At 49.3% G+C, this 14,157-nt stretch overlaps 2 protein-coding genes across 2 annotated transcripts in view; both read right to left on the reverse strand.

Annotated features, from left to right (window-relative positions):
• The window catches only part of Dnm2 (dynamin 2), an 86,180-nt gene extending 81,131 nt beyond the window's left edge, over positions 1-5,049 (reverse strand). Inside the window, exon 1 of the mRNA XM_050125513.1 lies at positions 4,729-5,049. Within this exon, the coding sequence (XP_049981470.1) occupies positions 4,729-4,889 (161 nt within the window). The 5' untranslated portion in view covers positions 4,890-5,049. The remainder of the gene's footprint in view (positions 1-4,728) is intronic.
• Positions 5,050-10,301: 5,252 nt separating this feature from the next.
• The window catches only part of Qtrt1 (queuine tRNA-ribosyltransferase catalytic subunit 1), a 6,587-nt gene continuing 2,731 nt past the window's right edge, over positions 10,302-14,157 (reverse strand). Inside the window, exons 4-10 of the mRNA XM_050125591.1 lie at positions 13,944-14,022; positions 13,716-13,831; positions 11,645-11,783; positions 11,256-11,331; positions 11,067-11,176; positions 10,905-10,992; positions 10,302-10,539 (exon numbers count right to left, since the gene is read on the reverse strand). Coding sequence (XP_049981548.1) covers positions 10,387-10,539; positions 10,905-10,992; positions 11,067-11,176; positions 11,256-11,331; positions 11,645-11,783; positions 13,716-13,831; positions 13,944-14,022 — 761 coding nt within the window. The 3' untranslated portion in view covers positions 10,302-10,386. The remainder of the gene's footprint in view (positions 10,540-10,904; positions 10,993-11,066; positions 11,177-11,255; positions 11,332-11,644; positions 11,784-13,715; positions 13,832-13,943; positions 14,023-14,157) is intronic.

A 14,157-nucleotide genomic window follows, 5' to 3' on the forward strand; every position in this document is an offset into this window, starting at 1 on the left:
ACCTCAACTTTCTGTTTACTAGGCGGGTTTCCCTACAGACCCTAGACTGGCAATTCCTGCATCAGCCTCCTAAGTGCTGGGGTTCCAGGCTCTTTTATTTCTTCAGGGAGCAGGGTCTCGTGCAGCCCAAGTTGGAGACTACCTATGCTGCTGAGCATACCCTGAACCAACTCCTGATCCCTCTGCCTCCACTTGGGTTTAAAGCATGCCCCAGGTTTATGTGACGCTGAGGGTGGAATCCAGCTGGAATCAGCGCTTCACCCAGGCCTAGTACTCTACCAACTGAGCTGCAGCCCTCCAGTTCCCTTTTTGTTTTCCTTTAAAAACAAAACAAGGGGCTGGAGAGATGGCTCAGTGGTTAAGAGCATTGCCTGCTCTTCCAAAGGTCCTGAGTTCAATTCCCGGCAACCACAGATGGTGGCTCACAACCATCTGGAATGAGGTCTGGTGCCCTCTTCTGGCCTGCAGACATACACACAAACAGAATATTGTATACATAATAAATAAATAAATATTTTTAAAAAATGGGCTGGAGAGATGGCTCAGAGGTTAAGAGCACTTCCAGAGGTCCTGAGTTCAATTCTCAGCAACCACATGGTGGCTCACAACCATCAGTAATGAAATCTGGTGCCCTTTTCTGGCCTGAAGGCATACATGCAGAAAGAACCCTGTATACATAATTAATAAATAAGTCTTTTTAAAAAAAGGAAAAAAAGAAAACAAAACAAAACTTTTAAAAAACACTTCACTTATTTATTCTCTTTGGCTCTGTGTCTACATGTGCATGCACCACACAGGAATTGTTCTACTGTTTCCACCACTGGGTTGTGGGGATCAAACCCAGACCATCAGACTTGGTGGCAAACCCTTTACCCACTGAGTCATCCTGCCAGCATGACCATAGGTCTTCAAGAGGTGGGATGCAGTCCCTTGCCGAAGGCATCAGTGGCAGGCAGGGGATATGCCTCTACTGCAATGACAGGCACCAGGTTTCTGCATTAGTTAGCAGGTGAAGCACTCAGCTGGAATGGTAGCCTCACTTCCTACTCAGCTAACAGACTTTGAAAGACAAAACACTCACAGGAAGGAGCCCAGCCTCAGCTTTCCAGGCTGGAGCCCCAATTTCCTGGGCTCCTGTCCAAAGAAAGAAAAAGAGAGAAAGAAAAAAAAAATTCAGCTTCTCTTTGCCAGCCCCCAAGGCTAAATAGCAAAGGTTAGTTAGGGACCAAGCCCTCCTGAGATCCACAAAACTATGGGCTGGTGCACACAGCTGGTCAGCCAAAGGATTCAAATGCAAATGCTTCCAAAAGGTTATGAGCAGCCCTGAGTAGAGGACCCAGTGAATTACCCACCAACTCACGTCACCCTAGGAAAAGGGTCTTGGTCTTTCTTTTAACTCCTGGAGCCTTAGCACATGACAGCAGGCACTCTACCACTGCCCTGCACTGCCCAAACCACAAACAGCCTCCACCTTGTAGAGGAGAAACCTAAGGGCTGACCCGCTTCACCTACTATGCACCAAGCTCTGGGTTCTGTCCCCAGCACTACATAAACCCAAGCATGGTGGTGTGCACCTGCAACACAAGAACTCAGCAAGTGGAGGCAGGAGAGCAGCCCTAGGTTGCTACAGGCATTTCAAAGCCAGCATAGGACTTACCAGTTTTGCTTTTGTTTATAAAAGTTTGTGCGGTGCTGAGGAGCTGGCTTACTGCCCAAGCGTGAAGACCCAAGTTCAACCTTTGGCACCCATGTAAAAAGTCAGGCATCATAATGCACACTGTCATTCCAGCACTGTGGAGGCCCAGACAGGTGAATCCCTGGGGTTTGCTGGCCAGTCAGCCTAGATTGATCAACAAGCCCCAGGTTCTAGTGAGAGACCATGTCTCAAAAACACCAAGCAGATGGCTCCTGAGGAACCACACCCAAGAGTAACCTCTGACCTCCACACAATCACACTCAGATTTGTGCACGGACGCACACAAAGGAACCTGGGGACCCGAAAGCCCAGTCCACTTGACTAAAGACACAAAGTCAATCAAGGCAGACCTGTGCTTGGGGCCTCATGCCTCCACACCACCATCATTACTCCTTAGATCCTTCTGGGCAGTTTCTGGCTCTGTAGAATATGAACTTCATGTGAAACCTGTTGTCCCCAGGGCAAGCAATCTGCATGCACACCCCTGCAAGAGGCTGGGCCAACTGTGTCATCCACGTGTATACCTACATTCTTTGAAAAATCCAAAGGCAGCACTAACAGGAAGCAGTCTGAGCTATCCCCAGGTGCCAGACTAACCCAAGCCCTTGGCACACTCTCTCCTTTGCTCCTGGGTGCCAGCCAGATGCCCACTAGACATTCAAGAACAGCAGAGGAAGGAAAAGACTCTCAGTTCTGACTCTGTTTAGTCAAATTCACAGCAAGAAATACAGAGTAGGGTTGAGTGGGACCCACCAAAGGACACCTCTTCACAGGGTCCTGCAGCCCAGGGGCCTTAAGACATTGCTGAACAGAAAGAATTAATGTCAGGCACAGCAGTACATGCCTGCGAAACTAGCGCTTGGAAAATGGAAGCAGGAAAAGACTGCTACAACTCTGGGGGCCAACCTGTGCCACATGGTGAGTTCCAGGTCAGCCTAGGCTACAGTATGAGACTATTTTAAAAAAAAAAAATCAAAAAATCCAGGAATGGTACTGTATGCCTTTAATCCCAGCACTCAGGAGGCAGAAGCAGGTGGATCCCTGTGGGTTCAAACCCAGTCTGGTCTAGAAAGTGAGACTCCATCTAAAAATTTAATAATTAAAAATGTGTATATACATATACATTAAAAAATTAATTCAGTACCTAAAAGCCATAATCATAAAAGGATCTCTGAGTATGAAGCAATCAAAGAGAACATATATGGCAATAATATTTACTATCAGTTATGCTTAGGGTCTTATCCATGCTAGGCAAATGCTCAATGACTGAACTACATCTATAACCCTCTCACGGCTTCTTCTGAAACAAGGTCTAACAATAGAGCCCAGGATGATCACAAACTCAAGACCTGTCCTGCCTCAGACTCCTGGATCCCTAGGTTCGCAGATGCAGCTAATTTAGCCTAAATCAACACTTCCAACATCCCAGTCCCTGTATCCTTAAATCAACCTTTATGTTTTTTTGAGACAGGGTCTCACTATGTAGCCGTGGACTCCCTAGAACTCTCTATGTAGAATAAGCTAGCCTCAAATTCAGAGATGTTCCTGCCTCCCCAAAAGACTGGTAACAATAACATGCAACAGGGAGGGAGGGAGGGAGGGAGGGAGGGAGGGAGGGAGGGAGGGAGTGTGTGTGTGTGTGTGTGTGTGTGTGTGTGTCTATGTGAGAAGGCGTGTAACCCAATGCAAGGGTGAGCAGCTCACTGGCCAGTCAGTCTAGCTGATCAGTGAGTTCGGGCTCGGAGCATCACTACATCTCAACACTTTAAGATGGAAAGACAATGAATGATATGGCTCAATGAATAAAAGTGTTTGCTATATAAACCTGATGACTTGAGTTTGAGCCCCAGGATTCACATAAATGTGGAGGGACTTCACAAAGATGATGTCTTCTGATCTCCACAAGTGCACCGTGGAACACACTTGGACAGACACACACGCGATAATGTCCACAGCAAAGCAAATGTTATCACTGGGCACACACAGCAGCATCATACATGGTACACTTCCTGGAATGGAGAAGTGGTGCTGTATGAGGCAGAGGGGGAGGGGACAGGAGTAAATCAACATTGCTCCTTCACTCACTTCCTGGACCATAGAAACAGCTGCAAGTGGAATTTGCCCACTGGACAGATGGAACAAGCTGAGGCTCCCAAAGCTGTCTGGGAGAGCTCTCCAACTGGGAAGCTTTAGCTTAGAAGCCAGCTAGTAAGTTCTGGGATCCTGAATCAGGAAAGAATCCTGAAGAATGCTTCTCCCCAAGTCCCCACCTTCTGCCACTTGGAGAGGATAGGACTGCCTGGGTAGTAATGGAGAACAGCAAGGCAGACTAATGGAATGGATTCACTTGGAACACTGGAGCCAATGGCCCAAGAGACCAGACAACAGAGTCCCCTAAAGTTCAGCCATTCAGATAGTAGAGGCCAACTTGAGTAAGCAAGGGGCACAGATGGGCATTTGCACACCAGAGGTCACCCTAGACGGCTAGCCAGACAACAGTGGACTTCGGGGCGGGTCTGGACAGATGGGACAACCAAATGGTGCCCGTAGGAAGCCTGTCCAGAAAGGATAAACAGCTAATCAGATGGCAGAGAAGGCTCCAGATAAATAACCGTCCTGACAGACCCCAGGGGTCATCCCCCATGGATGGCCGGGTGACAAGTGTAGCTTCAGCAGCACGCACACTAAGATTTTCAGGTAGCAAGAGAAAAGAGTGGATCTATCCCGGATCACAGGCAAAGAGATGTCAGAGTTCACCAGTGATAGCTGGGACTACGTGCACCAAGAAGGGTATGCATTGACCGTCTTGTCCCAAACCTCCCCGACTATCACCGACCAGTCGCGGACCAGGGTCTGCAGCTCCAGTCCCTACGGAGTCATGGAGACTCTAGCCCCAGACTTTACCCACTGCCACCGGTACTGCGACGTCCGCGAACCGCAGTTCCGCCATTCCCCACCCGCCCTCCGCGCCCTAGGCCGCCACCCGCCCTCCGTGCCGGAGCCTGGGAACCGCCGCCGGCGCACTCGCTCACCGGCCCACGAAGTTCTCGAGCACCGAACTCTTGCCGGCGCTCTGGCCGCCCACCACGGCGATCTGAGGCAAGTCCAGGTGGCAGCTCTGGCCGATGGAGCTGAAGGCGTCCTGTAGCTTGTTAACCAGCGGGATGAGCTCTTCCATCCCGCGGTTGCCCATGGTGCCCGCCTCCGCCCGCGGCTCCACCGGCTACGACACGCGGCCCCGAGGCGTCAGTGGCCGTTGCTTCTTCCCGCTCCGCTCTGCCAGCCCGCACGGGCTCCCCTTCGCCGCGACGCCCGCTCCCGGCTCGGTCTCACAGTCGCCGCCTCATCCGGTTCTCAGGCGACACCCGACCCGAGCGACCTCCCCGCTCGGCCTCCGGGGCGGAGCCCGAAACCATAAGACTACCCTCAGTTGGTCAAGAATGCTGCCAATCAAACATGGAAACCAATAAAAAAGACACGAGGAAGGGCTAGTCCCACAACTTCATTGGATCATAGAACTGTCATTAATATGAACAAGCCAATGGAAGTGGAAATCGGGTTGTCACGCCCAAAAGGCAGGCTATCTGGAAAAGACACCGAGACTAATGCTCACTAGGTTGATCTGGGCTGTCTTATTGGTCTCTGGAAGCGTCAGCCTGCCAATGGTGTAAGGAATCGATCCTTAAACACTGGTGTGTCACTTGACCCTAGTTAGTTCCGGAAAAATTTCTCATTGGTTGGTAAAACATCCCTTCGCTCCTCCAACCAATGAGAGAAAAGAGAACCACAACCTTTTTTCTACTGTTTCTGAACCATAGCCTGGCCGCAGACGCGGTGACCCTCCTGTTTCAGTGTCCCTCCTGCTAGGATTATACATACTAACGTCCCAGTCCTGATTCTGATTTACATCTGTGTCCGTCAGTCATGGAAATTCTTCCCAGATTTCCTAACGTTTGTTGTCAGATTGTGATATTCTTTTTAAGCAGAGGGCCACAGTACTCGGGGAAGCGCCACACATCGTGGTAAACTTGAGTGCTTTGGTCACGCCTGCGATTTTAGGCGCTAGAGAAAACTTGTATCTTAGAAAGCATCAGATTCCAGTTCTGAAAGACTCCCAGTGCTGGGGGAAGATGAATCTCATAGAAGGTTGAGTGTAGTGTTTAAATCCAGTCGTTTGGGGGTGCATGCTTGCATGTGTGTTCCTGAATGTTACTGGGTAACATGAGTACAGCCTCATGAAACTAAACAAGTCTTTTACCAGTGGCTACAACCCTAAGTTTATTTTTACTTAAAAAAAAAAAACAAAAAACAAAAAACAAAAAAAAAAAAACTTTTTTTTATTGCTTCTAGAGAGCGCTTGCTGCCTTCGGAGAGGACTGGAGTTTGGTCCCCAGCAGACGCATGAAAGAACACAACCATCAGTAATTCCATTTCCAGGAATCCGACATGCTCTTCAGGGCCTCCATCAGGATCAGACACAAACATGAGGCACACGCTTATATGCAGGCAAAACATCCACATACACAAAAAACTGACTTTATGTAAACTTCGGTTTTTCTGTGTAACAGCCCTGGCTGTCCTGGAACTAGCTCTTGTAGACCAGGCTGGCCTCAAACTCACACCTGCCTCTGCCTCCCAAGTGCTGGGATTAAAGGCACCACCACTACCCGGTCGTAATATTTTTTAAATTTTCATAAAATAAGGTTTTAAATTTTTTAAAGATTTAAACAAAAAACTAAAAAAACTAAAGATTTATTTTATTTTTATGTACACCACGTAACATGCCTGGTGCTCAAAGGAGTGAGGAAGTGTCATACCCTAGAACTGGAATTCTGGGTAGTTGTGAACTACAATGTAGGAGCTGGGAACCAAACCCAGATCCTCTGTGAGAGCAACAAATGTTCTTAAATGCGGAGCGATCTTCCAAACCCACTTTACTTTCATGTATGAGGGGTTTCTCATGCATGTCTGTTTTTTTCACTATGTTCATGCAGGGTCCAAGAAGACCAGAAGAGGGCATGAGATCATCAGGAACTGGAGTTACAACTGAAGTTGCCATGTTGATGCTGAAAATTGAACCCTGGATCTCTACAAGAGCAACAAACGCTCTTAACTGTTGAGCCACCTCTCCAGCCCCCTTATTTTTCATTATGTGTATGTATGGGGTGTGTGTTATGTGCACATGAGATGAGGACATGGGCTCTCCTGAAGCTAGAGTTAGAAGCAGTTGTCAGAAGCCGGGCAGTGGTGGCGCACGCCTTTAATCCCAGCACTCAGGAGGCAGAGGCAGGCGGATCTCTGTGAATTCGAGACCAGCCTGGTCTACAAGAGCTAGTTCCAGGACAGGCTCCAAAAGCTACGGAGAAACCCTGCCTCAAAAAACAAAAAAGAAAGAAAGAAAGAAAGAAAGAAAGAAAGAAAGAAAGAAAGAAAGAAAGAAAGAAAGAAAGAAAGAACAGCACCCTAAGCTGTATCTGCAGCCCCTGCCCTGTGCACGTGGAGGTCATAGTTTGACATCAAGCATTCTCCGATCTTCTATTTTGGAATAGGATCTCTTAGAGCCTGGAACTGGTGAATTCAGCCAGAATAGCTGCTGACTAACCCTGCCAGAACTGGTTACACATGCTCACCACCATGCTCGGGCTTATACTGGGGTCCTGTGGATCTGATCCACCATCTCTCCAGGCGCCAATCCACCCACCCCCAGCCATCTTAAAAAGGAAGCCAATATTCCACAGCTGTTTCCCTATTTCTTCAACTTTACTACATTCTAGACCTTTTAATTGCCCAGTGGAACTTGGGGATCTACTCCCTAAAGCACGAATGCAGGTCACACTATTTTGCAGGCATAACTGGGGGTCCTGCGAACTGCATTTTGGGGGAGTGGTGGTATTTATTTTTGACAGAGCCTCATTTAGTCAGCTTGTGTAGCTGAGGGCCTTGCCTTTAACACCCCTGCCTCTAACTCTGAAGTGCTGGGATTGCAGGACCTGCCACACCAGTTTATTAGGGACAAAGAGCTCTTTTACATGCCAGGGTCCCAGGCACATTGGTTTCCTTTTAGTGTGGTTTGTTTACTTGAGTCACAGTCTGTGTAGCTCAGGCTGACCCATCTTACTACATATCCCAGGCTGGCCTAGAACACCCAATCTTCCCGCTCCAGCCTCTTGGATTTGGGGAGGGATTATGGCCATGCACTGCCACGCCGTGCTGAACTATCTGAGTAGGGAGTCCAGTGAGGAGGCTGGTGCAATGGACACTCTGGAAAGCAGCTGCCGGGAGGTGGTACAGGAGTTCTGCTGAGGCCGTGAGAGAGATGATGACAGAGGGAAAACCTTAGCTATAAAAAGAATAAAATCAGAGCACTAAAGCTCAACCACTTAGGTGGGCAGTGGTGGCACACGCCTTTAATCCCAGCACTTGGGAGGCAGGCGGATCTCTGTGAGTGTGAGGCCAGCCTCGTCTATAGAGCGAGTTCCAGGACAGGCTCCAAAGCTACAAAGAAATCCTGTCTAGAAAAACCAAACCAAACCAAAACAAAATACCTCTGAGTTCGAGCCCAGCCTGGATTATAGAGCAAATTCTAAGACAGCCAGGGCTATATAGAGAAACCCTGTCTCGAATGTAAAAAAAGTAAAATGGTGTCTGGTGGATAGCACATGCCTTCAGTCCCAGCACTGGGAAGGCACAGGCAGACGTCTCTGTGAGCTCAAGACCAACCTTGGCCTACATTGAGAGCACTAGGCCAGATGGGGCTAGTTAGACCCTGTCTCAAGAAGAAAAGCAAACAGCTAGCAGCACAGGGACTAGAACAAAGGTGAGGGACACAGGTCAGGCAGGCTTCGCCTTGGGCGTGGTCTCCACCACAAGCCTGTTATGGGGTGTGAAGAGGTATTGCTGTGATTGGTTTAATAAAGAGCTGAACAGCCAATAGCTAGGCATGAGGTATAGGCGGGGCTTCCAGGCAGAGAGAGGAAGCAGGAGGAGATAATCAAGATGCAGAGAAAAAGCCAATGAGACATAGAGGAAGTCGGACATACAGAATAAAGAACGGTAAAAAAAAAAAAAAAAAACCACATGGTAAAACATAGAATAACAGAAATGGGTTAATTTGTTATAAGAGCTAGTTAGGAACACGCCTAAGCTATAGGCAGAGCTTTCAATATAAGTCTCCATGTCAGGACTTGGGAGCTGGCTGGCGGGACAGAGAAAGAAACATTGCACTTGCATGGTGTGAACATTTACTCAGTCACACCTATTATCAGCAGGAGCACTGAGAGCTACGCAGAGCTAAGCCTGTGCCCACCGGATGAAGCGTAGAGAAGAAAAGAAAGCTGCCACTCCATTTTGGTGACCTTGGCTCTGCTGGCAACCAGGAAAGAATAACAGTGAAGTCTTCCAGGGTGGCTACGACACCCTGACCTCAAGAAGGAGCCGCCAGACGGGTGGTGGAGGAGCACACAAGGCAGAAGCTGAGGCAGGCAGATCTCTGAGTTCAAAACCAGCCTGGTAAAAAAAAAAAACAGCCTGGTTTAGAGAGCAAGTTCCAGGACAGCTAAGGCTACATAGAAAAACCCTATCTTTAAAAATGACATAAAAAGGAAAGGAAAGAAATAGGAGCTGGAGAGATGGCTCCTCAGGAGTTAAGATCACTGACTGCTCTTTCAGATTCCCAGCACCCACATGGACACTCACAAGGTCCACAACTCCAGTTCGAAGGGCTCCAACACCCTAACACAGACATATATGAAAGCAAAAAACCCAAAACAAGCCGAGCGGTGGTGGTGCAAGCCTTTAATCTCAGCACTTGGGAGGCAGAGACAGGTGAATCTCCGTGAGTTTGAGGCCAGCCTGGTCTACAAGAGCTAGTGCCAGGATAGGCTTCAAAGCTATACAGAGAAACCCTGTCTCAAAAAACCAAACCAAACAAAACCAAACCAAACAAAAAGACAAACACCAACAACACCAACAAAAAACTCAATGCATATAAAATTTTTAAAAATAAAAAATAAATAAAATTTTAAAAGTAAAAGAAGAAAACAAAGAAAGAAAGTACACACCTTCTTTAATCCCAGCACTTGGGAAGCAGAGGCAGGTGGATCTCTGTGAGTTCAAGGCCAGCCCGGTCTACAGAGTAAGTCGCAAGAAAGCAGGGCTACACAGAGAAACCTTATCTTAAAGTTAAAAAAAAAAAGGTGGGCTGTGCCTGGTGGTTCCCCGGTACCCCACTGATGCTATGGTTATTTTTGTTTTGTTTTGTTTTTATTGAGAAAGGATCTTACTCAGTACCCCTGACTGGCCATGAAAACCAAGTTGGCCTTGAACTTGCAGCTATCCAACAACTAAGAGCTAGGATTGCGCTGAGAACCACTAGGCTCAGACTCAAGCCCTCGGGGCCACCTCCCCAACTTTGCCTGGCTGAGCCTTTCTCTGGGACCCCCACAGAGCTCCCCTTTCCCCCACAACTCCCCCCAGACCCCATCAATGGACCCGCCACCACTCCCTGTTACTTCTTCCTGGGAAGTGAGACTTCCAACTACAGTGAAGCTTGGGACCAGGAAGAAGACAGACAGGCCACCTCCCCAAGAAGACACCACATCTCAGATGAAAACAAAAGGCAGCAACAAAATCTTTTTATAAAAACAATCCTTCAGGACCCCCATGCGCCAGCGTCCTCCCCAGTACCCAGGTCATGTGAGTATGATTCCCACAGAGGCCAGTGCTTCAACAGCCCAGGCAGGACAGAGGCTGTGGTCCCCATACATGGTGCGCATGAAGTTTCGTACGAAGTCAGGAAAGCGCTGCTCCAAGATGCTGCTTCGCATGGCGCTCAGGAGCTGCAGCTGCGGGAGGGGGCAGGCGTTAGTATCTCTTGGGTGTAGGCCACCAGTAGTTCAGGAGTACCCACAAGGCACCAGATGTGCCAAGAGCCCCCATCATAAACCCAAGGCAGAACAAGTCATGCTTGAGGGTTCTGCCCATGCCACACCCTCTAGATGAAGCATACCCCCAAGGTCCTTATGGCCCAAACTCATTATACCCCCAAAGAGAGAACTTGTGCCACTGACCCACACCACACCCTCAAATGAAAAGGAGCCATATTAGGCCCCCATCTCAACTTCAACCTACCCTGTCCTCAGAGCCAATGCCCCTCCTTTCCCTGTTCCAGTGCCCACCCTACCCTGTCCCGACCCGGTCCCCAGACCACCTGATAGGCAATGTTATGCACAGTGAGGTGGTGCAGAGCTGCGGTGTTGTCGCTGTGCAGCAGGGCGTGCAGGAAGGCGCGGCTGTGCCTGTGGGTCACAGAATTCGTGGCTACAGGTAGCCTGAGCCCCGCCCCCTCCAGTCCCCAACTTCCAAGACCTACTTCTGGCAGGTGGGACAAGGACACTCCGAGTTTATGGGACTGAAATCCTTGGCGTACTGCTGTTTCTTCAACTGCAGGTTCCCAGTGGGTACAAGAGCAGAGCCAAAGCGCTGGAGGCAAGGAAGGTCAAGATCATGAATGGCACGGGCTCCCGGTACCTCCAGTCCCCCTGCCCGGGCCAGGCCTCACCGCTGTCCGTGTGGGGTATACACAGTCGAACATGTCACATCCAAGAGCCACGCAGACTACCAAATCAGTGGCATAGCTGGGGTGCAGCCATGGGAGGGTAAGGAACGGAAAGTGAGCCTCAAGAGGGGTTCCCAGGCCTCCCTTCACCCCCAACTACATCTCAGATGACAGCCAAGTCTTCTCTCTTATCTATTTTTGTTCTGAGACTGTTTTATGTAGCCCAGGCTTGCCTCTTACTCCATACATAGCTGAGGATACCCCAGAACATTGTTAGCATCAGGCAGTCGCCAACCTGACCACTCATTAGTTCCCCAGTAATGCTCTTCTTTCCAGAAGGATCTGCCCCCCACAGCAGGGCTTGGTGCTATGTCTCCTTCACCCCAACATACCCAACCCCCATCAGGTATCTTGGCTTGTCCTTAGGCAGCATGGAAGTACTTAAAGCCACCATCTTCCAGAACTGCGCCTTGCTCTCTCCCCCACTCAGTCCTCCGATGGCGAAGCCCGGGACATCCCTCTTGGTCATCTCTGAAAGAACACATGGCCCCAGTTTAGGAGGAGTTAGGATTTTGTGGTGTTACCAAAGGTCAGAGTGTATTCTAGTCACCATGCTGGATTTCCCTCAGCGGATCTTCCACTAATTTACCACAAAACCATAAAACAAAGCCTTGAGCCAGTTGTTTGGATACACCCTGGAATCCCAGCCACTCAGGAGCCTGGGCTACACAGTGAGTCCCAGAACAATCTGGGTTACATAAAGAAGGAAGGGAAAGCTGGGCCGAGGTGCTGCACGCCTTTAATCCCAGCACCTGGGAGGCGGAGGCAGGCGGATCTCTGTGAGATCAAGGTGAACCTAATCTACAGAGCGAGTTCCAGGGCTGCAGGGCAGGCAGAACTGTTACACAGAGCAACCCTGTCTTGAAAACCAAACCAAACCAAACCAAAACAAAACGAAAAAAGAGGAAGGGAGAGGGTAAGGAGCTGGCGGCCCAAGTGGACAAGAGCCCTGCTGTTCTCTCAAGAGGACCAGGGCCAGATCTCAGCATCCACATGGCTCACAGCCATCTGCAATTCCAGTTCCAGAAGACCCAACACCCTCTTCTGGCCTTCCTGAGTCCTGCATACATGTGGTATACATACATACAGAAAAATATTCATACACAGAAAATAAAAGTAACTTTCTCCAGGCATGGTGACCCTGTCTCAAAAATTAAATGATTAATTTCAAAAATTGTAAGAAACAAAGATTAGAGACAGGAAGAAAGAAAGGGGGTGGGGAATGTTGTAACAGTTTCACAACCTCAAGAAGGACTAAGATGCTCAGTAGTTTTAGATGTAGTAAACCCATTTTGGGCAGGGGTGTAGCTCAGTGGTAGAGTGTTCACCTAGCAGGGGCAAGGCACTTCGTCCAATCACCAGCAAACATCCACACAAAACAAATCCCATTTCCAATAACAGTCTTTCCAACTCTAATGAGGGTGACCATCTGAAAGCCCCCAGGAAAGACCCTGCCCCAGACACATTCCAAAAGGAAGGGAGGGACAGAGGCAAAGGCTCCTGCTGGGGACCCATGCTGCCACTGCTGAGTGCCCACTGGCTGAACGCAAGGCTCATTTGTATTACGTTTATTTGTGTATTCATGAGACATGAATGCATTCATCACACAGTGCTCAGGGCACAACTTGCAGAATCCGTGAGTTCCAGGGATCAAACCGAGATTGTGAGTATTGGCAGCAAGCTTCTCCAGCCACTCAGCCAGCTCATCGACCCAATGCTTTCTACTCTGATCATCAGAACAGGCCCATGGCCCTCAGTTCACACAGGAGAAAGCCAAATGTTCTCCTGAATCTACCATTTTCTAGAAACAAGGTTCCAAATCCAGAGAACAAAGATGCCCCTGGGATCCCAGCACTCGAGAGGCAGGAGATTCAGGAACTCAAGGCCACTCTGAACTACAGGAGAACTAGTTCCAAAAGTGGGGCGGGCTGTGACTCAGTAGTGGGCTTGAGTATTATGCATCAAGTCCTGGGTTCAACTCAGCAACAAATCGTCTGAGTTTGGTGGTGCATGCCCGTGATCTCAGCACTCAGAAGTGGAGGCAGGAGGATAAGTACAAGACCGTCCTCTGCTACATAGTGAGGTCCAGGCCAGCCTGGGCTACATGGAAGCCTGTCATAAGCTGATGAGTATTTCAACAAAATATTGAAAAGGGCTCAGCGGGCAAAAGCACTTGAGTTCCATCCCCAGAATCCACATGGTGGCGAGAACCGGTTGGGGGATAAACAAAGACTCAACTTGGGACCAGTATTTGCCTCCATTACTTCCATTTTCTAGACCGGCCCTACTGCACACTGCCTCAGGGCGTTTGACTCATGTATCTTGCACTTGCCAGTTAACAGCGATGCCAAAGCATCGTCCTTTGCCTGGACCTGGAGCACCTCTACCAGAACCCGACTCTACCTTTCAGGCAAGTGGTCCGAAGGTCGGCATTCAGTCCCCCCTGGATGATAGCAAAGAGGTTCTGCTTGTCCCGGTGCTGATGGGCTGCAATGCATCTGTCCAGCCAGCGCACTGACCTGCAAGAGGGTCCCGGGCAGGTCACAGAACCTCCAGTGGCTAGGGAGACGTAAGAGAAGCACACGATCCAAATCCTTCTCCCACGCACGCACAACCCACACATACACAGACCTGTGCATGGCCTCCTCCACTCGAGGGCCTGTCACTGTGCTGCTCACCACATCGTCCAGCTGCATGATGATGTCAGAGCCTGGGGTGAGAGGGCACTCTGGTGAGGGGCAGGGGGACCAGAGGACCCTTGCAGGGACCACCACCTACAACTTGTCCTCATTGTAATATGGCTGCACAGAAGCTGGGAAACTTTTTGGATTTTTGGTTTTATATA

The sequence above is a fragment of the Alexandromys fortis genome, unplaced genomic scaffold (genome assembly GCF_014885135.2).
Source record: "Alexandromys fortis isolate MF-2015 unplaced genomic scaffold, M_Fortis_MF-2015_v1.1 scaffold_242, whole genome shotgun sequence".
Taxonomy (NCBI): domain Eukaryota; kingdom Metazoa; phylum Chordata; class Mammalia; order Rodentia; family Cricetidae; genus Alexandromys; species Alexandromys fortis.